The 23,330-nt window shown below is 38.6% G+C and overlaps 2 protein-coding genes across 3 annotated transcripts in view; both read right to left on the bottom strand.

Moving 5' to 3' along the window:
* Positions 1-3,870, bottom strand: part of trip4 (thyroid hormone receptor interactor 4) — a 132,026-nt gene extending 128,156 nt beyond the window's left edge. The window contains exons 1-3 of one of the 2 annotated variants that reach the window (XM_051936727.1): positions 3,674-3,867; positions 2,373-2,554; positions 2,086-2,216 (exon numbers count right to left, since the gene is read on the bottom strand). In XM_051936727.1, the coding sequence (XP_051792687.1) occupies positions 2,086-2,216; positions 2,373-2,554; positions 3,674-3,753 (393 nt within the window). In that variant the 5' untranslated portion in view covers positions 3,754-3,867. Of the gene's footprint in view, positions 1-2,085; positions 2,217-2,372; positions 2,555-3,673 lie in introns of both variants that reach the window. The other variant, XM_051936728.1, reaches the window with a different exon arrangement.
* A 3,202-nt stretch (positions 3,871-7,072) lies between these two features.
* Positions 7,073-23,330, bottom strand: part of chrna7a (cholinergic receptor, nicotinic, alpha 7a (neuronal)) — a 41,269-nt gene continuing 25,011 nt past the window's right edge. Inside the window, exons 8-10 of the mRNA XM_022202148.2 lie at positions 11,052-11,138; positions 10,157-10,266; positions 7,073-8,689 (exon numbers count right to left, since the gene is read on the bottom strand). Coding sequence (XP_022057840.1) covers positions 8,150-8,689; positions 10,157-10,266; positions 11,052-11,138 — 737 coding nt within the window. The 3' untranslated portion in view covers positions 7,073-8,149. The remainder of the gene's footprint in view (positions 8,690-10,156; positions 10,267-11,051; positions 11,139-23,330) is intronic.

Here is a 23,330-nt window from a genome sequence, read left to right on the forward strand (position 1 = left end):
AAAATGACACAAGTGACAAAACTGGACAAAATATTACACAAAATTAAACACAAGTGAGACAAAAATGTAGCATAAAACAACAAAAACATGAGACAAGTGACAAAAAAGCAAAAAAAAACAACAAAAATGAGACACAAAACAACAATAAAAGCAAAACACAAAATGACAAATATAAGACGAAAAAAAGGAAACACACAACGACAAAAGTCAGACAAAAAACAATAAAAACAAGACCAAGTATTACAAAATGAGACATAAAACAAAAGCGAGACACAAAACGACAAAAAAACAAACAAAAAAAAACCTTGCCATATCTGAAGCAGCTCCATGAATTTTCCACCAAAATAGTTCTCAGAAGCTGAGCCTCGTTAGATCAGTTCAGTTGTGTCCATGCAGGGCTGATTTACAGCAAACAGTCCTTTTCAACTCCTTGAGGAATCCATATTATGTCAAAAACTGCTCGACCGAGTAACTAGAAGCCGCGATCCATCATTACTTCCACACATGCAGTTCTGTCACTTCCACAATTTTTAACAACTTTCAAAGTTTCTTCAAGGGAAGTCACAAAAAACATCAAAAGCTGTGATGAAACGGCTCTCATGAGGACCACGTCAGGAAAGATCAAGAGCTTCTACTGCTGCAGAGGAGAAGTTCATTAGAGACACCAGCCTCAGAACTCTCCAGTTAACTCTGATTAGAGCCGACATCAACGCTGCTCAAAGTTTAAACAGCAGACATGTCAACATCTGCTGCTCAGAGGAGACGGCAAGAACCAACCGAAGCAGAGACACGAGTCAGAGGAACAGGAAGTGACTTCACTTGGCTCTGATGAGTCCAGATTTAGGATTTTACATTAAGATTGATAAGATCTGATGGAGACGCTGTAGGCGATTTGTTCAGAGTTCACAAACATCCCCAGCATGCCTGCTGCTACATTCTGTCACCACAAACTGCCCCATCTGGTTTGTGCTGAGCGGATCCATCATTTGTTTCTCAGCAGGACAACAAGCCGAAACCTGCAGGTTCTGTGAAGGATGTCTGACCAGGAACGAGGGTGATGGAGCACAGAATGAAGGAAAAGCAGCCGAGAGGTGCTCAACGTGTGGGAAAATTTATCCAAAACAGCAGGAGGGTCAATCTATAACTGAGGGGCTTTTAAAGTCCATGGGATATATCTGCACACATTTTTATTAAAAGTCATAAAAAATATGTTTTTATGTTCTTTATGATCATGTTTTTACAAATTCCATAATTATTTGTTATGGAAACAATCACTTATTAATAAAAAATGACTGGATATCACTAAAATATCAACTAAATAACGTCTGAATTTAACACCAACCACCTTCTAATGAGCTAAACAATAATAAAATGAGCTGATTCACAAATAGTTTGGATTGTGTTCTTTTATTAAGTTGAGACAATCATGACAGATATTTCTTTTCTGGCAATATATCAAATTTTATATGGAAAATAACAAATTAAATCCCTTTCCACTAAGTTCCCCGTTCCAAAAACTCCTCTCCAGGAAGTGTGTTAATTCCAGATCACATGACCTGCTCCACATGATGTCATTTCCTCCTGAAGAAAAGACTGGAAGACTCCAAGGCTTTCTGACTTATTTCATATAAAGTAGTCAACAGGTTTACTATGATATCTTTCGAAATAACTTTACATTTTACTCAGTTGTATATATAATATTTAGGAGAATCTTTCTCTAAAATTCCATGTGGTGTTTGGTTATAGGCGGCCATGCTGGATTTAGGCCTGAAAACAGCAAAAATGTCGACTATGATACAAAAAGTCCTGTAATTATATACTGACCCTGGAAAAGTTCCAGGTGACAAAGTGAAGGAGGTGACTGAGAGAATGACAAGAGCGTGCAAAGCAACAAGTGGTGTCTGTTAAGAATTTAAAGTTTTGTTGTCTTCAGTATCAGTATGCAAAACAGAAAAAAGGCTTAATAAGGAAAACCCTCAGAACAAGTAGGAGTGTACAAGCCTGACACTGTATGTGTTGCATCAGCGTGGTTCCTTAAACACAAGAACTAGCTTCATAATGTCAGTAAGAAGAGAAGAAACTCACCCTCATCAGATCGATGGGGGTTTTAACTGCCTCTGGTTCAGGTTCTGTTGGGCTCACGGTCATCATCTCCTGCTTGTTACGGCCCTTACGTTTAGACTTCTTCTGAGTATCTTTGGTCATGTCTTGTGCATCTATGACAGGAGGAAAAATTAGTTTCAACAAATATTGCGGCCAGAAAATTAGAGATGTTGGATCTGTGTGTTAATTTTCAGGTCTGCTGAGTTATGTGGTTCTGTAATTTATGTCATCTATCTCAATGGAAATACATCAGACTTTTATTGCCCCACCTGCTGATGGAACAGATTCCTTCAGAAGGAAAAGACTTCCGTTATCCGTGGCCTGTCTCTGAGTCTTCTTCCATCTGCTGAGGAGCTCGTCTATAAACAGCCCTTTCCTGCCGTCTGCGCCCTGCAGCAGGTCGCCCACGTACTCCTCCATCTCCTCGGCTTTTTCGATGGATAGAATGTACCTGAGGAAGCAGAACGCCTCAATAAAATTTAAATTAATAACATTTGGTTGGTCAAGTGGATGTTAAAAACTCGGGCTGACCAGTTGATCGACGCCAAATCCAAGTAGCACAGTTACCAAACCGTTTAAAATATACGAGGCGTGACTCAGCTTTTGAGGATTGTTCATTGATTGCTGTAAACTCTGTGGTTCAGGCATGCATGCTGTCGTTTGACTGACATAAAACGCAGTCTCTTTATTTACCAGCCACTGATCATACAGAGTGTGTTGTACCCAGGGTTTAAACTCAGATCATATTATATGTTCTGCAAATTCATACTATCCTTCTTCTCTGACAGCCAAGGTTTTGAGGGTCCCTTATGGATAAATCAGACACTAAAAACTGAACTGAAGCCGAATCATTCAAAGTCCCTGTATTTTTTAAAAATACATTGTAATATGTATGACTGTATGTCAGTTTTCTTCTGACGTCATGCAGCAACATGCAAAACCCTGCAGCAAAAATCACATTTCCATCATGAAACCTATCATCATTGAAAAAGAAATGCAAAAATGACGAAATCCATTCAAATCATGACTCATCTAGCAATATAATTTTTGGCACATTTTTCAATCCAACTGTCTCCAGTAATCTTGATCTAATTATGACATTACTGAGTGATATCTCAAAATAAACTGTGAAAGAACGAGCAGGGTGTACCTGCAGTTTCGATTCATATTTTATCCAGATGCTGAATGATCTTTATTTCATGTTCCCCTGCTTATAAATCATTAAAAACGTAATGTGACACAGCTTTTGCTCAAGATACGACACAGAAAAGCGACGACACCCAGGATTTGTCATTTAGAAAAAAGGATTGAACAGAATCTGACAAGTTGAGGAGTCAAACACTGGTTCAGCTGTTAGCTAATAGGTGGCTAACAGAGCTAAAATGACAAACTTTTACAGCTGTACCAACTTAAAACAGGAAAGTTAACACACATATATATGGCTCCTTAGCATGTTCACCAACTGACAACTCATTTCATCTGCAGTACATCACTATAATAGCGATTCTAAGCTAACTGGTTTATCTCGCAGCTGTTAGCCGGTTAATCGGTCACATTTAACGGTTCTTACCGGACGATGTCTTCGCTCGCCTCCAGTCCGAACTTATGGTGTAGCTGGTCCACACACCACTGCAGCAAAGCTTCCGACATTTTCACTAATATGTTCAAACCCGAAGACACCGGAGAGTTGAACTTACAGCGTGAATGTGTTTCCCGTCGGCAGAATAACAAATGAGCACACGGTGTGAAGTTCAGAGCGTGGCAGCAGGAAATCCCGTCCTGAAGAGAAAACACGCCGCGAGTTAAAGGTTCCGCCCGACTTAATAATCACTCAGACACACGTATGGATGTAAATATTGCACAGTGAAGCCCAAAACTATTCATAACAATACCAAATTTGGATTTATATGTATTTTTTATTTGAATAATAGATATTTTTGCCTAGAAATTGCATAAACAATTGAAAAAAGATGGCAACACATTGTGTGATAGATGTAGATGCTCAACGTTTTTTCCTACAAATATTTTTATTGGGGAATGTAAAGAGATAATGTCAGTGAGAAATACATAAACCCCTCCCATCCGCTCCATTTCACCTCAGCTCAGCGCAGTATGACCAACATACACCACTGGTTATTCAAGATTTATGAGACACAGAAACAGGCACACATTCAGCTGGGAAGCAGCTTCAAATTAGTAAAATATGAGATGAATGGTTGCCATTTACGGAAAAAACTTATCAGTGCATTCTCTCAAGTTTTAGAAAGAATTCGGTGTCTTTAAGCCACCAGGGGATGGAAGGATAAGGATAGCTGACAGATTTCCAGTGTAATAATAAGCAACATCTTGCCAGTTGGGATGTGAAAGCTAAAATGTCCTTTTGGTTAGAATTTAAAGAAAGAGAATCATCAGGGACCCCAAATCCAGCAATCAATAGGGAAGGCTGTAAATTTACTCCAACAACAGTGGACATAATATTAAAACTCCTGGTCCAAAAATCATGTAGAACCATCTGAAGAATAAACATGTGGCTGAGGAGACAAAGAGAGCCATGGCATTTATCACATTCATCTTCCACATCTGAGTATATTCCAGAAAGGACCTTAAATTGAATACATCCCAGATGAACACAAGAGGTGGTAGACTGTATCCGGTCTATAGCATGATGCCAGAGGGTTTCACTTCATTGGATTCCCATTTCCTTTCCCCATATATTCTTAATTTACTAGAATGAGTTTTTAAAGAGAAAATGAAGCTGTATATGTCGGAAATGAAATATCTCTGATGACGACTGAGAGAGAACAAAGCTGTCCTGGAGGTACAGAGGGGAAATTAGGGAAACATTTGGAGACGAAATCACGTTGATGCAGACATTCTTTCACAAGTGGACAAAAAAATGCCATCCCAAGAATTGCTTACACTCCTTAAAATTGTTTAAGAATATGCAGCTTCTATGTTATAAATACCTGATTTCTGCTATGTTCTTGAGCATTTTAACTCACTATAAACGTAGATAATGTAGAACTTTACTGATCCAAAGGGATTTTTCAAGCAAGATGTTGTTCAGAAAAAAAAAATGCAATAACATAGGATAAATGCAGTGCTGACTAGAAAAAGATATATTTCTAAAATAAAAACAAGTTCACTGCAATGAGGCTAGAATCAAAAGTAAGTAGTGCTACTGGTAATTATACTGAAGTAATAAAGTAATTTTGTACTTAATGAAATATTGTACTTGAAAATGAAATATTGCAGCTGATGCAGCAGTTTTCCCATCAGTTACTAGTCAATTGCAAGTCATGGTGAAAACTAAACAGCCTTTCTCACAAGAAAAGAAAAGTCTGCAAAACCAGAGCCGAGGGTTTTCAGGTTCCAGTAGCAACAGTTCAAAACATGATCAGAGAGAGCCAGGAGTTTGTGACTGGTAGAAAAACAAAAGTAACCTCTGCACTGGCATGACTGAGAGTACAAGATGCCCAAAAAGAATCCAAGAAGAATTCCAGGATTACCACCAAGACCGTCCTGTTAAATACGAACAATTCTGGTTCCAACATCTCAAAGTAAAAACTCCAGTAAACACAAAACAAGGCTGATCTCCATGAACACTGACCAACAGAGGCTCCACTTCTCCAAGACAGCCACACAAAAGCTCACCAGGAGAAGGAAAAACACTTTTGGTCATCAATTCTGTGGCTGGATGGGACAAAAACAGAGTCTTCTGGACACCTGGAGGTGGTTTCTGTTTAGAGAAAGAAAGAAGAAACTCCAAGGACACCATCAACACTGTCAACACAGTAGTGAGAATGTGATGCTTTGAGATTTTTTAAGCCGCTGGGTCAGACATCCTTGGCAAATTAAACAGCAGCACCATGAGAAAAAGAGGATTAAGATTCTGGAGGAAAACACTGGGCAGTTTGCAGAAAAACCTGGCTTTGTACAGGACTGGACCTACTAACAAGACAATGATCAGAAACATAAAGCAAAAGAAAGGGAAACAGAAAATGACATCATCACATTGGAGTCCAGACATGAAAAACATAGAAAATCTGTGGAGGAAACTGGAACAAAATCCTAGTAGAGACAAGTTTGAACAGGTTAATTGCTGTGGTAGAAAATAAAGGCTTTACCACAGATTTCTGAGAAAGGATGGCAATAATTTTGGGCATTTTTAGTGACAATTTACAGAAAAAAAAACAAAAACAAGAAAATAATATATAAATGTTTATAGTGTATTATTAGAACTCTAACACAATGTCTTACCATCTTCTGTCACTTGTTTTTGTTGTTTCCAGCCAGAAGAAACCTATTAGTCAAATATATATCCATCAATTCATCATCTACACACCACTTAATCCTCTTTAGGGTCGCACCTACGGACAATTTAGAATCATCAATTAACTTGAGCATGTTTCTGGACTGTGGGAGGAAGCTGGAGAACCTGGAGAAAAGCCACACATGTACAGGGAGAACATGGAGACTCCATGAAGAAAGATCCCAAACTGGCGATATTCCAGCTGTGAGCCACTGAGCAGCCCTCAAATACAAATATTCAGGATAAATTCTCAGAAAATAACGCCATTGGCACAAATAGCTTGGGCCGTAACTGAAGGTATGGCTGACTGCACTTGCTAGCTTCAGTCACTAGGTGGCAGTTTTGCAATTTAGTGAAACCCAGAAGGTTGCAGCTCTTCAATTCTTTACAACAGGGACCAGTTTGATCAGATTAGATGTACAGCTGTGGTTGAGGCAGGCAACTACACCATGTTGTAGAGGTTTTCTGTTCTGTTTCAGAGTACCCTGTTTATTTAGTTTGGATTTGAGTGCAGATAAAATTCTCAGCAGCCGATTTAACACTCCAACGTTTGAGTGTGTTGTCTGTGGAGGTCATTATTTATGGTCCAAACAGAATCATGAGGATGTAGAGACAAGGTGGACATCAGTAAACAAAACACAGCTGCACGAAAACATCTTCAGTCTGCTTTCTGCATTAGAAAGAATACATTTATTTGTGTTATCTCACAGTGACCAAGAAGAGAAACAAACAAAACTGAAGCTGATATAAAAAGAAAACAGACCGATCTGACCTCGCAGTAATTCTTAACCATCACAAAATGTTTTAATAAAAGTGAGTCAGTAGGAACATGTGCAAACATTGTTAGAATGAGGTGCTAGGTTCTTCAAATAAAACAGTAATAAACAATAATCTGCACGTACACAAAGGTGATTAACAACGATACAACATGGTTTTAGATATAATAGCATTTATGTGATACAACAAACACATTTCAATACAAGATACTGGAGCTGTTTGTATATAGAATAGATTTTAGTCATACTTGTGTGAGAATAGACAAATTTAAAGAATACACAGATCACAGCACAGAACAAACCACAGCTGCACTGGTTGTAGGTTAGCAAAGTACACCACTTAAACAAAGCTCTGTAGGATGGAGTTTTAGAGTCAAACAGCACAAGAAGATCAGAATTAGATGATGTTCTTTCAGTACGCTGGGCTGTTTGAGAGAAAACACAGCTAATTAAAAATTCACCAACAGCACATAATGTATTTTAACTAAGTCACAAGGCCTGAATTTGACTTTGTTGGCTAAATATTTGTTCATATGCAAGTCTCAGATTCGCAGATTGAACTGAAAATGCTGCCAGATGAGTTTCCAAATGGTGACTCTATTGGCGCTTTTCCACCAGAGCCTACTGGGTTTGTGAGGTTTTCCTTTAGGACGTAGTACCAGATACTGTTTTAGTTCCTACTGGGCCGGGGTTCCAAGCGAGCTGATTGGAGCCGATAATGTGATGTCTACAGAGTGCAGACCACTGATTGGACAGGGTGTGACGACACACCAGACCTGTACCGAGGGCGAATCAAGAGGTCGAGACTTTTATGTCTTTGGTGGCAATGAGGTGGTACTCAGTTGTAACGGTTAACGGCCTAAACAGAGTCGAGTAGAGTCGAGCCAAGTAGGTGCTAGTGGAAAAGCGCCGCATGAGAAGAGTGATTGGTCGAGCCTTTTGTTTGCCAATAATGCCTTCAGTTGAAAAAGTCTTTAGAAATGGCCTCCACAAAGTTGGGCGCTGACATGAGGATGCCGATGGTGCAGAGGATTGTGAAGATGGAGAAGGCCATGAGGCAAAGCCTGTCGATAACGGACGCGGCAAACTTCCACTCGTTGCACACGATCTCGTCCTCATCTTGGTTGTGGAAGCGTTTGGCGATGTAGCGTAGCTCGTCCAGGATCTTGGCCAGCTCCACCTCCACCACGCCTCCCGTCGAGGAGCTCTGACCTGAAGGCAGCAGCAGCTCCTCCTCGCCGGCTCGTCCCACCACCCGTCCACAGAGGACGCCGGAGTCGGGTGACGTGGCGGCGGTGGAGTAGTGGAGGCCGTCCACGCCGCGGCCGCCCACGTACAGCATGTTGCCGTTGGTGGACTGGGAGGCGCTAGCGTTGAGCTCCATGCTGGTCAGGCTGCTCCGGGGACCCTTGTTGTGGCAGGCCGAGCGAACTCGATCCTCCCCGGGACGCTTCATACGCAGGAACCAGGCGCACCAGTTCAACAGGACCACACGGGTCTACGGGGTCAAACAAGAAGGAATAATCGACTTTAAATTAAACCATTTTTCTGTGGATCATCATGCGATTGGTCAATAATGTCTGGTTAAGTAAAAAAAGAATGAGGCTGTATTAACCCTCTGAACCCAAAGCACTTTCTGGGTATTTTTTTGCACTCGTCACATTTTGAGTCACAGCAGGCTCATTTTTACTGCAACATAAAGTCCTAAACTTCTATGGAAATGTCTTAACTGCAGTACGACACAGCTATAATGCCATAAATCATTCACAAATCTTTGATTATGACCTGCCTTTCAAAGCTGTCAGTGGATTTTAGGGTTCAGATGGTTAAATTCCATTTTGTGCTGCTGCATTTTGTGACTTCAGACCAGAGTAATCAAACTCGGTTTAGTTCAGGTTCTACATTCAGCCCAGTCTGATCTCCAGTGGACCGGAACAGTAAAAAAACAGCATAATAACCTATAAATAATCATAACTCCAAGTTTTTCCTTTGGTTTAGTGAAAAAAAAATTCAACAAACTATCTTTCTATAAACATCATGAACAACCTGATATTTCTAAAGAAAAATAAGTTCAATTTCATCAACATTCATCCTCAGTTTATCATTTCCACATTACAGCTTCCAGATCACAGAGTGTCTACAAAGGAACACAACATTTAGTCACCTGGACCTGAACCATGGAGGATTTTACTTTATGATCAACATGACAAAAGTCAGACCAAAAAAAAGCCAAAAACTGCAAAAACAAGACAAAATATTATGAGAATGAGACCCAAAATCACAAAAACGAGAAATAAAACGACAATACTGAGACAAATGACACAAAACAAAAGAGACAAAAAGTTTGACCAAAAAATGCTACAAAGCAACAAAAAAATGGACAAATGACAAAAAAACAAAACAAAAAATTGTACAAATGTCACATGAAACAAAAAACGACAAAAGCGAGAAAGAAAACGACAAAAGTCAGATGAAAAAGAACAAAAAACAAGACAAAATATTACAAAAATGAGACACAAAATGTCGTAGGTTTACTAATTTACAATCTTCAGTTAATGTCTTCTCTGTAATTTCTCCACTTTGAGGGCCGGATTGGACCCTCTGGAGGACCACTTTTGGACCACGGGCCTCATGTTGGACACCCCTGCTTTAGACCCTTCCATGATGTTATGTAAGGAGACTTCATTGTGCATCACTGAGGAAACAAACACACTGACATCGGCCAGACTTTGCAGATGTTTTTCTATCTAGAAACCCAGTGGAAGCACACGTTTCCAAGTAAATGGATGTTATTCAGCATAAATGACTGCAAGTGAAGCGACATTTACTGGGAAATAATAAAAAAGCAAGAAAGACAGAATCAAAAATGATGTTTTCCACAGTTCTGCGGTGCTGTTAGAGGCAAAGCAGTAACAGTGACATAGTTTAGGTTAGAAATAATGGTGCAATATGAAACAACACTCACCCACTTGGGCATCTTGCCTCCATCGGGGTCATGGTGGTGGTATTGCAAGACGAGAACTGTGGCAATGACGGAGAGACCAACAATCACCATAGTGGTGGCAAAGTACTGAGCTGGGAACAGAAGAATGGACAGAGATGAATCATTCACGTAGAAAACAGGTAAAACTACGACGAGAGTTCCTTATGTTTTTTAACCTTCATGTCGTCCTGCGGGTCAAATTGACCCGTTTTAAAGTTTGAAAATGTGGAAAAAAATATTTTCACAGTGAAACTTCTGATGTTCACATTTTCAACATTTTTGGGAAATTTTTGAACATTTTTTGGTGGAAAAAATGAAATGTTAAAAAAAAATCCAGGAAAATTCGCTGGATTTTGGTTGAATTTTTTTTGTGAATGTTCTTAAAGAAAAAATCAATAGTTTTACTGATATATATGTAATCAGTTTAGATATTTTACTCATTTTTTTGGAAGATTTTTACTCATTTTAGAAAATATTTATCAAAATTTTCTTGCCAGATTTGGGTGATTTTTTTACAATAAAAAATTTAAGAGGAACTTTTAAGGAATTATTGGAATTTTCTATTTTATCTGTTAAATTTTTGGATTTTTTTCAGACAAGGAAACAATATTTTTGGTGCCGGTAAATGAGGACAACAGGAGGGTTAAGCATACGACTCATTTTGTGCCTCATAGAAATGGAAAAAACATTTTTTATTCCACCGATTCAAATACGGTGAGTCAGATCTCTAAATAAAAAAATATTAGCCCTGAATAGCTGCCTGAACTCGGCTATATTGCGATATAAAAGAACCCTTCATGAGAAATGACTCCTGAAATGTTCCCCACGCCTTCTCTCTGACAGCAGCTGACACCCGTAGCGAGCGCTTTTACCTCACCTATTAACGGCACTGAGTCCGACGTGGCGGGCATAATCTCTGCAACCAGCAGCATGAAGACAGTCAGGGAGAGCAGCACTGTGATGCCTGAAAGGACACCCAATCTCAGTTACAACAAAACCACAGAGAGAAATGAGATGCATTCAGATCAGTTCTGACTAAAATCAAGCAGCTCCTGGATGCTGTAATCTGCCACAAGTCGGCAGAAACTGGAGATTACATGTGAAAAGATATGATGAAACACATTTTTGTCATCATATACAGACGATTAGGTTCTATATTTCACTTTTTTGGCATTTAAAATACTCCTCTTATGCAAATTTTGCCTCTTTTCGTTAAAATTTCGTGCCTATCTTTCATTGCACAGAATCCTCCAAACCAGTACTGCACAGCAGCTGAAGCTTATCGAAGCTTAGCGTGTCAAAGTCTCTCACTACACAACCTCCAGCAGGTATTTTTTAAACACCTGTGAGGAGAGCAGGTTTCACTAATGAGTCGACAGCACTAAGCCACCGGCTCACACTGTAGAAGACCGAACTTGTCAGGAGAATTAGGCGTCACATCTAAATTAACTCTCACGTACATTACACATCTCTGAAAAACACAGTAGCTGCCTTTACGTCGTCATACCTGCTGCTGGAGTCGCTTCTTTGGACCAGGAAAGAGCTTTGAAAGCATTTAAAAGGACTACAGGTGGTGCATGTGTGATCTCCAGGGTGTAGAAAGATTGTTTTTGTGCCTTTATTGGATAGGAACAGTGGAGATAGACTTGAAATGTGGGTAAAGAGCAGCAAATGTGGTATCCACTTTAATCAATTGGCTTTGCAGTACCATCAAATGTCAGATATCTAATACTGAAGCTTATCATTTCATATACAAAAAAACAACCAGTATAATCTGCTTCTTGCACAAACTTTCATTTTATTTGTCTTTTGCTGCCTTCTAACTCTTTAAAAACCTCAAAAGAGGTTTATCTTTGCAGTGACGGTGCTCGAGTTATTCTTAACCAACAACTGCACTTTGTAGGAAAATTAAATCATAAGTGACAGTCTGTAGGCTCTGCCATGAGAGGTCTGCGACTAAAAGTGTCCTTTTCCAGCAGAGACGGCAAAAAAAACAAAGACAAAAGTTTTCAAGCAGTAACACGACAAACCAAAGTACAGAAGAAAAAGGTTTCAGTCAGATATAAACAGAAATATCCAACAAAAAGTCCCAGAAAGTGAGATGTTGAGGTGCTAAAGAATGGATCCATGATTTCACATGAAGGCAGATGTGGTCAGAAAAGGAGAGAATACTTCTGTCCACCCCAAACCAGACTTTTGTTGGGGTGCAATCCAGGAAATACATCCCATTATTATCCCCTTCATTTACTACAGACCACCATTGTAGTCTGCCTTGTTGTTCATGATGAGTTTGTTGTCTGTGAAGTAGGACCTGAGCCTTAAACCTAAGCAGGAATATTACCAGCTGTCTGTGGAAAATGTTTCTGCTCAGGTTTTCAATTGTTATTTTAAAGTCCCACTTCGGTTATTGCCTCCAAATATCTGTGCACTAAAGGGCCTCACACACACCCCAGACTGATCTGAGGTGGGTCGAACCAGAAAAATCACAGCTTAATGACCTATAAATAAACACAACGCCTAATTTTTTATTATATGAAGCAAAACAAAAAAAAGAGACAAAAAAATTAGACAAAAAGTCACTAAGTAATAAAAAAACGGAAAAACGACACAAACGAGACAAGAAATGACTAAAGAAAGAAACAAAATGACAAAAAAAGAGACAAACGACAGAAAACAACACAAAAAGAGACAAAAAAACCTGTCAAAAAAGTTGCAAAGCGACAAAAAAATAGACAAACACTAGCGAGACAAAAAACACAAAACAATAAAAACGATACACAAAACAACGAATACAGCAAAGTACAAACTGACAAAAATGAGAACAACAACACAAGTGAGACAAAATGGCAACAAAACGACAAAAACAAGAAACAAAATGACAAAAACAAGGCAACATATTACAAAAATGAGACACAAAACAACAAAGAACAACGAACAAGTATTTTACTTTCTGATCCAAACAACTTGTCATAATCTACAAATGATTATACATTTATAGTTTTACTAATTTACAATCTGCAGTTAATTTTCACACTTTGACACTTGATTTTTAAAAAAGGATGATCTTTAAATGCTTTGATTTAACTCCTCTTTAAATAAAACCTCAGCTCAGCCGTACAAAGTGTAAAAATGAAATATCGTCCTAATTTAGATGAAACAAACTTTTACAACCCCCCCTCCTCTCCTGAAGACTGAAGATTAATTTTAAAAGCATGGACACAATTCTAATTAACATGATCACAGTGTTGTCTGTGATTCTTCTATTTAAAAATGGGTAGCAGGGAAAGCTGCATTTTACATTGACCTACATTGCATGTGATTTCTGGTTTGTCGATGGTTTGAATTATTCCGTTTATTCTGCACGTTTTCTCTCGTATGACGCCACAGTCGGCCTGCTTCACAGTCGGACATGTCAGCACCGCTCACATTTCCAGCACGTTCATGCAAAATGCAGAAACTGTGACAGCAAATATTCACACAGCATCACACTCCCGTCAGCGTTTTTTTTTTTCTGTTTTATGAATCACACTTCTCATGACAGTCCAATTCTGCTGAAATTAAATCTGGAAATAAATGCGGTCATCAAAGCACTTCTTATCCAATGAGTGTTCATCATTAGCAGATAAAAGAGGCATGGAAGGGGCAGGCTGATGTACAGACTTCATATGCTGACTGCTAATGAACACATGGAGTTTAAGGATCAGCTGTAACTCATCACATATGTCTGATTTATCGCACATTATTTAAAATCCTTTCTGATAAGCGAGCATTAAGATCTACACATCAGCATGTGGCAAATTCACACGGGTGATTCTCACGTCGCATTTCCTCCGTCTGTCTACAAGTTGTGAAGGCGTCAGATGGAACATACATGTGAAAAAACACATGCATGAGCCCACTGTTTGGTGAATGGAGCAGTCCAGCTGCAACACAGGACCCTGATCATCTGACAAACTGCAGAAATCAACGCCTTCGACTCCCACATGCAGTCAACACGCCGCCGCCCCCCACCAACACTCTGATACCGTCGACGTGAAGCCTTTTATAATTTATGCATGAAACATTCAAGTCGACTGTGACAACCGAGATAAGATTAAAGAGTTTCCTCGGCCCTCTGACGGTTCAGCCAGAGATGATTATCAGAATACTTCACACAGAGGAAGTGGATTAATGACAAACCACCGTGTTTTCACTAAATGACTGATTATCCAGTGGAGAAATGGCCTGGGAAATTGAGTTGTTTGAGAAAATTGAAGAATAACGGAAGGGGCTGGTTGTGTGTTGAAACCAGTGGAGTTGTAAAAGGATTTAAGTCATTTTAACAAACACACAGATCACATCGTACCAACGGTGGCAGGAGGTCATCAAAGCAACCCTCAAGAGAGCTGTAAACCTTTAATACGAAAGGATGAGAATGAGCAGCGTGCTGAGTTTGAAAACTCGGATCATATTTGTGAAATAACGTGTCTGGGAGCGCTTGGTGAAAGTTAGTGAGAAGTGAATATGTTTTAAAAGAATCTGTCATCTCATTATGGCACAATTCAAAGAGAAGAATCCAGGAATTACATTAATATGTCATTGTCTTTAGCGCCCGCTGATAACATTCCCCCAGATAATACACACTGCTGTAGATTAGCAGCAGTACCTGGTTGAATTCACTGTTTAATACTGTACACCCCCATCAAAAGTTTTAGGACACTTTCTCATTCAAATAAAGTAGAACCTGTCCTACAACCTTTGACAGGGGGTGTATCTACCAAATTTGGTACACATATGCAGCACATCAGGCTGAACAAAAAAGTCAGTGACAGCCACATTCCAAACCCAACAGGAAGTGAGCTATTTTGCGTTGAATGTCAGATTTTGCCCATTTTTCATTCTTTTTCTAGAGTGAACTCCTCCTAGGGGGAAACTCCAATTCACCTCAAATTGGGCCAGTACATACAGGAGGCCTTAATGATCCAAAGTTATTAAAATCTTTTTCCAAAGTCAAAGGGCGTGTCCGTGGCGGCCTCTGGAATTTTGATCCTTCACCATGAAATTTCAAATGCTGTGTAAATGTCCTGAACATGCTCCAATCTGCCTGAAACTTTACATGTATGATCAGAGTCCTGCCCTGATTACATCCACGTGATGAAATACACCCCCTGTCAAAAGTTGTAGGACAGGTTCTACTTTATTTGAATGAGACCGTGTCCTAAAACTTTTGACAGGGGGTGTACATGTGGAGGCTGGCACTTCTAGCATTTGGCTGGGAAAGGGTCATCATGACAAAGGCTTCTATGATGCTCACTGACTGTATAAACTCAGGCTAAATCGCAACATCTGTGCAGTAATCCTGCTATTCTTTTCATGTCTGCATGACCGCAGAAGTAAACAAAGAATCAGAGGTTCATGCCCATACTGATCAATTCAGAGTTTCTATGATCAGCTTCCACTCCGATCTTCTGATTAATCCATAGTTTCTGAGTGACTTGTTAAAGTAAGTAAATGAACTGTTGTTAAAGAGAATCTGTCTTTTTATTACGGTACAACTCAACAAGAAGAATCCAGACATTATTTGCTAGTTTTTTGACCCAGTCCAATCTGAATCATTTAAGCTTTAGCATCAGTTGATCCCATTTTCCTGGACAATGCACACTGCTGCAGTATTATGTGCTGTAGATTAGCTGTAGCACCTGGCTGTCTCCTACTCTTTCATACTGTACTTCTATGTTGTTCTGATCCATGTTGGCAGACAGAGAGCATTTAGATAGTAAAGGAGCACCATGACAAAGACCTCTATGATGCTGACTGAATTTAGAAACCACATTTTTGTCATCAGGGACATCCCTTGTTTTTAAGTAAGAAGTGAGCATGTTTTAGGAGGATCTGTGGCCTCTTTATGGCACTCATCAATCAGACATCTTTTACTGGATCAAATGCATGACAGGATGAGCGCTAGATGATTACTTCTTCGGAAGTGGAAATATGAAACGCCCACACTCACTGGATTGGAGCTCTAATGCAGTTTTTGCAGCCTGAGAACACTCTGATGGGTTCTACTGATAAGTTCTATCAGACCTGGGACACATTTATCTCACACGGTGAGAACAGAAACCTGGATCTTACGGCTGGCCGTGGTTTACAATGTGCAGTGTGTGCTATCTATAGGATTATTTTTTTCATTTTTTTAAACTCATTTTTTCTCATTTTATCAGCGCTCTTATTTATTATTATTTATTGTAAGGCGAGCTGCAGGAGGTATACGGGGTAGAAATATCAGTCCTGGTTGGTGGAGTGAGCAAGAAGACAAATAGAAGATTGCAACTTTATTCCACATTTGGTTAAGAACTGAACTGGTGACACTAATCTTGAACTGTGTCTAAATGGATGAAATGTTTGTATTTTTCTATTTCCTTTATTTCTTCTTTTCCCACACAAAATTCTACCCCCGTTATCTTCATACCTCTTTGGGCCAGCATTAACTTTCTTCCCACCTCCCAAAACTGATGTTATTACAAATCTGTGAGTCTGAGGCTGCTTTTAGTACACGGCAGCTTCATGGTGACTGATTATTTCATTCATAATGTGTCTTCTAGCTCGTAAAAAAACACCACATGGAAAGGCTGACATCAAGACACACAAGCTCCCAAAAATCAGTGCATAAGAACAGCTGCTCAAAAACAGATAAAAATGATTTTTTTAAAAGGAACTTTCTTGCTGTTTTTAATGTACTAATGCCATGTGTTATATGAAAAAGGTATCAGACTTTAACTTAACTTTGACTTTTTAACTTTGATATACAGACACGAGTTTTCATGGCTTTAATCAATAACTGGAAAGCTAGAAAAGGAGCATTATGACAAAGTTTTTTAAAGTTTACTACCAAATTACACGAGGTGAGACGACCCTCCAAAACCCAGTGAAGGCCTGTTTCTGCTCTTCTTTCCACATGACAACAGAAAACAGAGAATCAGACTCAGGTTCGGGTCAATACTAGTCTGTTAAAACTTTCTGTGACTGGAATAAATCTCCATCTTCTGTCTGTTTGTTCCAGTTCCTGCTGCTGAGCCGTTCGGGGGCAGAAACACAAACAGATATTGCCCGTGGGGTCTGACTAGTTATCCTGCTTGTTTTGTTTGCCTCTTTGCTTCCTCCACCAGTTATCGACTGGTCTAATCCCAGTCAGTCGATCAGGAGGGGATTGTTGTTGCTTACTGTGATAACAATCATGTGTGGAAAGTTTTACATGTGGTATATTTCTTCTGAGTGATTTACTTGTCCTGTTAGCAACAGCTGGGCCACACTATGGGATTAAAGTGGATGAATAGGAATTCCTGATGCCAGTTAAGAAAAAAAATCTGTTATGCAGCATCCCACTCGCTGCATTTATTTACTCACTTATAACAGATTTATTTCTTAGCTTGATTTTTGGACTGTTATTTCCTTTCTGGATTATTTTTTAACGTACACATTTTCTGGAATAAACCGGCCCTCCAGAGGCAACTTTGTAAAGTGTAAAAGTTACAGAAGAGACATTAACTTTTAAATGAGCAAATCTATAAATTTAAAATCATTTCTAGACCATGACAAGTTGTTTTCATCATAAAGTAAAAACTAGATTGTTCTTTGTTCTTTTGTCATTTTGTGTCTCATTTTTTTTAACATTTTATCTTGTTTTTGTCTTGCTTTTTGTCTAGTTTTGTCTGATTTTTACATTTGCCTCATGTTTTTGTCGCTTTGCTTCTCCTTTTTCTCGTTTGTCCATTAATTTGTTGCTTTGTAACTTTATTTTGTGAAATTTTTTGTCTCTTTTTTGTTTTGTTTCGTGTCAATTGTCTCATTTTTGTCGTTTTGTTTCTCGCCTTTGTCATTTTTTTTGTCTCGTTTGTGTCATTTTGTGTACTTCCTTGTCTCATTTTTCTCTTTTTTGTCTTGTTTTTGTTGGGTTTTTTGTCTTTTTTGCCTGACTTTTGTTGCTTGTCTCATGTTTTTGTCATTTTCTGTTTCTCATTTTTGTCATTTTCTTTCCTTTTTGGTTCGCTTGCGTCATTTGTCTATTTTTTGTCTTGTTTTTGCTGGGTTTTTTGTGACTTTTGTCATATTGATCATGCAGTAAAATCCTCCATGGTTCAGTTCCAGGTGACTAAATGTTGTGTTCCTTTGTAGACTCTCTGTGATCTGGAAGTTGTAATGAGGAAATGATAAACTGAGGATGAATGTGGATGGAATTGAACATATTTTCTTCATAAATTTCAGGTTGTTCATGATGTTTTGTCAAAAGAGAAGTCCTTAAACGTGAACATTTTTGCACTAAAACAAAGGAACCATCAGGAGTTGTTGTTATTTATAGTTTATTATGCTGTGGTTTTACTGGTCCGGTCTGGAGGTCAAACTGGGCTGAATGTGGAACCTGGACTAAGATGAGTTTGACTCTCCTGGCTTAGCGGACCCGAGAAGAATACCTCAGCGTTATATTAAGTGAACCAGATGTTACCTCAGGCTGAATAATGTGTGAAATTGTGTTGATGAAACTCTGATTGAGAGCTACACTGCTTATCACAGAGGGGCAGAAAGGCCATCTGACACAATCAGTTTGAAACAGAAATCATCCTATAGGGCTGGTAACGTACAGAGGGATGATTCATGCTGATTACAAATCTGAATCACTGCAGCAGTGGCAGCAAAGAGGAGCTGGTGTCTGCTTTGACTTGCAAAACAACTAAAAACTAATACAATTTCAATTAAAGTGTGACGGCTTAGGAACGCTGCAGAATACGGACGGACGGACACGAGGATTTATGTACTGCACAGAACAGAAAACATCTCAGAGTGGTTTTCTCCTGTTTTTTTATGAGTCAGATCACAGTAAAAGCCAGACTGGCAGGTCGGTGTTTGGATCCAGCTTTGCTTTCAGTCAAAGTCCTGAAGTATGAACAAAACAGTCCCACTTCACTTAATGAATATTACAACTAGAATTAGATCGGTTTGTCTCATCCAGTCGTTTACATCCACATCTGTCCAGACTCACAGAATATATGCAGTGAATTCATTAATGCAAGAGTCAGATTCATCTTAGTGCAGGTTCCACATTCAGCCCCGTTTGATTTCCAGTGGACCGCACCAGGAAAGAAAAAACAGCATCATTATCTGTAAATAACCACAACTCCTAATGGTTCCTTTGTTTAGTGCAAAAAAGTACATTCTGAAAATGATCACATTTAAGGAATTCTCTATTTACAAAACATCATGAACAACCTGATATTTCTTGAGAAAAATATATTGAGTTTCATCAACATTCAGCCTGAGTTTATCATTTCCACATTACAAGATCACAGACTGTCTGCAAAAAAAGCATAAAACTTTTAGTCACCTGGAACTGAACCATGGAGGATTTTACTTTATGATCAATATGACAAAAGTCAGACAAAAAAACCAACAACAAAACAGGACAAAATATAACAAAAATGAGACAAAATGAGAAAAAATGAGACAAATGACATGAAACAAAAGAAAAAAGGGACAAAAATGAAATACAAAATGACAAACACGAGACAAACAACAAAAGTCAGATAAAAAAAACAACAAAATGAGACACAAAATGACAAAAAGGAAACACAGAACAATGTCTGACACCCCTGCACTAATGGGTACTACAATTCTACAGTTTCATTTAGCAGACGCTTTTGTCCAAAGCGACGTACAACACAAGCAAGAATTCAGACATAAGGAAAAACCTGTAGGAAGTGCAAAAAGAGCTTCAAGTGCGATTGGTCAAAGGTGTTGCCATGAAGTTGCAGAAGAATTGCCAACCTCCGTATTTTAATGACTAAAAGTGTGTTACTGTACGTGTGTTTGTTGGTGAGATGACAGCCAGCGCTCTAATAAAACATTCCAGTGAAAAACATCCTCAGAAACACGTTGTCATTATCTACTATTATCTATACACAGAGAGATGCTGCTGAAAGGAAGCCACAAACTGCAGAATGTGTACTTTTCACACACATCTTCAGCCCGACAGCACAGAAGATACAATCAACACGGACCTCCAAGGTTACCGTTTCATTATCTGACTGAAAGTGAAATACGGCTGCAGCCTCTCCTCCTGGGTTTGAGTTATGACGCTGAATAATGGATGACGAGCCGTCATGTCACAGTGGAGCTGACCTTCTGGATGCAAAACCACTTCATTTTAGCCACATCAGATATTTAGGTGCAGTTTTGTCAGAATTATCTCGTGGATACTTGATTTATGGATAAAATGAGTTTTGTGAGGTAACGCGAGCTTTGAGGCCAAATTCTGATCTGAGGATGTAAAAAAAAAATCTCCTCCAGGTGTCCCTGTTGTTTTTTGATACTCCAGGTTTATATGGTGCTTTTTTCCTGAATTATGCAACATCTTTATAATGTAATCTACAATTAGTGCATGTTGAAGAAGATTTTCACATTTATTTATGCATACATAAGCTTTTTAAATGGTGGAACACTCTGTACACGGTGACATGAACACTCCCAGTCAAACGTTTGGACACACCTTCTCATTCAGTGGTTATTATTTAATTATTTTCTACATTAATACTGAAGACACACATACATACATTATATATGAAAAAAGCACATTATAAACCTGGAGTATCAAGGAGCTATCTGTCGACAAAACACAGTGAACAACCTGACATTTCCGAAGAAAAAGAAATTCAATTTCATCTGGAACTGATGATATAGTATTTTACTTTATGATTAATATGACAAAATGAGGTAAAAAAGGACAAAAAAAACAACAAAAATAGGATGAAATATTACAAAAATGAGACGTAATATGACAAAAAATGAGAAATAAAACAAGAGACAGAAAATTAGACAAAAAAGTTACAAACGACAAAAAATGGACAAACAACAGAAAAACAATGAAAAAAGCAAAACACAAACGACAAAACAACGAGAAACAAAACGACAAAAACGTGAGTCAAACGACTAAAGTCAGACAAAAAAAACTACAAAAACAACAAAATATTACAAAATGAGACTTTTACTTTCTGATCCAAACAACTTATCATGGTCTAGAAATGATTTTACATTTATAGTTTTACTCATTTACAATCTGCAGTTAATGTCTTCTCTGGTATTTTTCCACTTTGGTGCACTTCTACACGGCCATCATAGAGTCCATCCTCTCCTCCTCCATCACCGTCTGGTACCCTGCAGCCACCGCGGGACAAGAGCAGGCTGCAGCGCATCATCCGCTCTGCTGAGAAGGTGATCGGATGTAACCTGCCATCCCTCCAGGTTCTGTACACCTCTGGGACTTTAAGGCGTGCAGCCGAGATCTTGGCCGACCCCTCTCACCCTGGACACAAACTTTTTGAACCCCCCCCCCAGGCAGGAGGCTGCGGTCCATCAGGACTAAAACCTCTCTCCACAAGAACAGCTTCTTCCCCTCTGCTGCATCGCTGATAAACACTGCCCGTGCCACTTTAAATCAGCTGTTGACTATACTAATTACTACTGAGTAGTTACTGTATATACCTTGTCTATTTGTTAATTTTACTTTAGAATTCTTACACCTCTTTACTTACTATTTTATTTGTACTTGCACCAAGAGCACCAGAGAAAATTCCTTGAAAGTGTAAAAACCTACTTGGCAATAAAACTGATTCTGATTCTTTGAGGGCCGGATTGGAGCCTCTGGAGGACCACTTTTGGCCCACGGGCCTCATGTTGGTATAATATATCAGGTTAAAGCATTACATTGTGCAGGTATTTTATCACCATTAGCATGAACGTTAACTCCTAACCTTCAGGCTCCTTTCTTATAAACTGATGCACTCAGTTGAATTAAAAATGGATTCACTGAAGTCTAACACATTTATTTTCTCCTGCCTGGACCACTGCAGCTCATTATTCTCCTTCCTAAACGATGCAGCGAGACCCAACCCGGCGAACACATCAGTCCAGTCCTGGTAGAATTACACCGACTCCGTTATAGATTTCAGCTCCAGATACTGATTACTTTTAAATCTCTACACGGCCCGACTCTGCTCTACATCTCAGACGTCTTTAAACATCTTATTCTGCGCTCAAACTCCTCACATCAAAGAATCAGTGGCTGGTAAAAGTTCCACAGTCCTGGATCAAACTGAAAGTAGAACAAGCTTTTTACTGTTTCAGTTCAAATACTGGAGAAAAAGCTCGACCCCACTGGCAGAGTATCTCAGCCTCAGTACAAAAAGCTTTAAAAAAAAACATACACATGGGAATTTGCATGTTTTATTGTATTTTTTAAAGGTTTCATTGTTGCTCTATTGTTGTGAAGCACTTTTAAACTCCAGCCGTAAAAGGTTCTATAGAAATAATCTTTAATTTTATCATTATTTCTATTACTACTGTGTGTATTTTAACCCCCGTGTCATCCTGTGGGTTAAATTGACTCGTTATAAAGCTTGAAAATGTGGGGGAAAATGATGTCCACATTTTCAGCATGTTCAGGTAATTTTTCAGCATTTTTTGGTGGAAAAAAGAAATGCTCATAAAGAATGTTTCTTGAAGAACACTGACATAAAAATCAACCAAAATCCAGCGAATTTCGCTGGATTTTGGTTGATTTTTATGTCAATGTTCTTCAAGAAAATATTGGAAGTTTTATTGATATACATGGAATCATTTTAGATATTTTTAGAATTTCTTTGGAGGATTTTTATTCATTTTTTGAAAAATATGCACAAGAATTTTCTTGGCAAATTTGGGGGATTTTATTTTATTTTTTTAAAACGTTTAAGGGAAACTTAAGGAATTTCTGGAGTTTTCTTACTGAATGTTTTGCAAATTGAAAGTTTGAAAATGTGGGGAAAAAATTACTTTAGATATTTTTAGGATTTTTTGGGGAAAATATTTACAAGAATTTTCTTACCAAATTTACGGGAGTTTTTTTTTTTTTTTTAAATAAAATGTTTAAGGGAAACTTTTAAGGAATTAATGGATTTTCTTTCCTGAAGGTTTTGCGATTTTTTAAAAAAAAATTGGGGAATTTTTTGCAGTTTTTTTGGATTTCTTTCCGACAACGAAACAATATTTTTTGGTGCCCATAAATGAGGACAACAGGAGGGTTAAAGGTTTTGTTGTTGCTCTATTGTTGTAAACCTTATAACTCCAGCTACAAAAGGTCCTATATAAATAA

Source organism: Acanthochromis polyacanthus, chromosome 2 (assembly GCF_021347895.1).
Source record: "Acanthochromis polyacanthus isolate Apoly-LR-REF ecotype Palm Island chromosome 2, KAUST_Apoly_ChrSc, whole genome shotgun sequence".
Taxonomy (NCBI): Eukaryota; Metazoa; Chordata; class Actinopteri; family Pomacentridae; genus Acanthochromis; species Acanthochromis polyacanthus.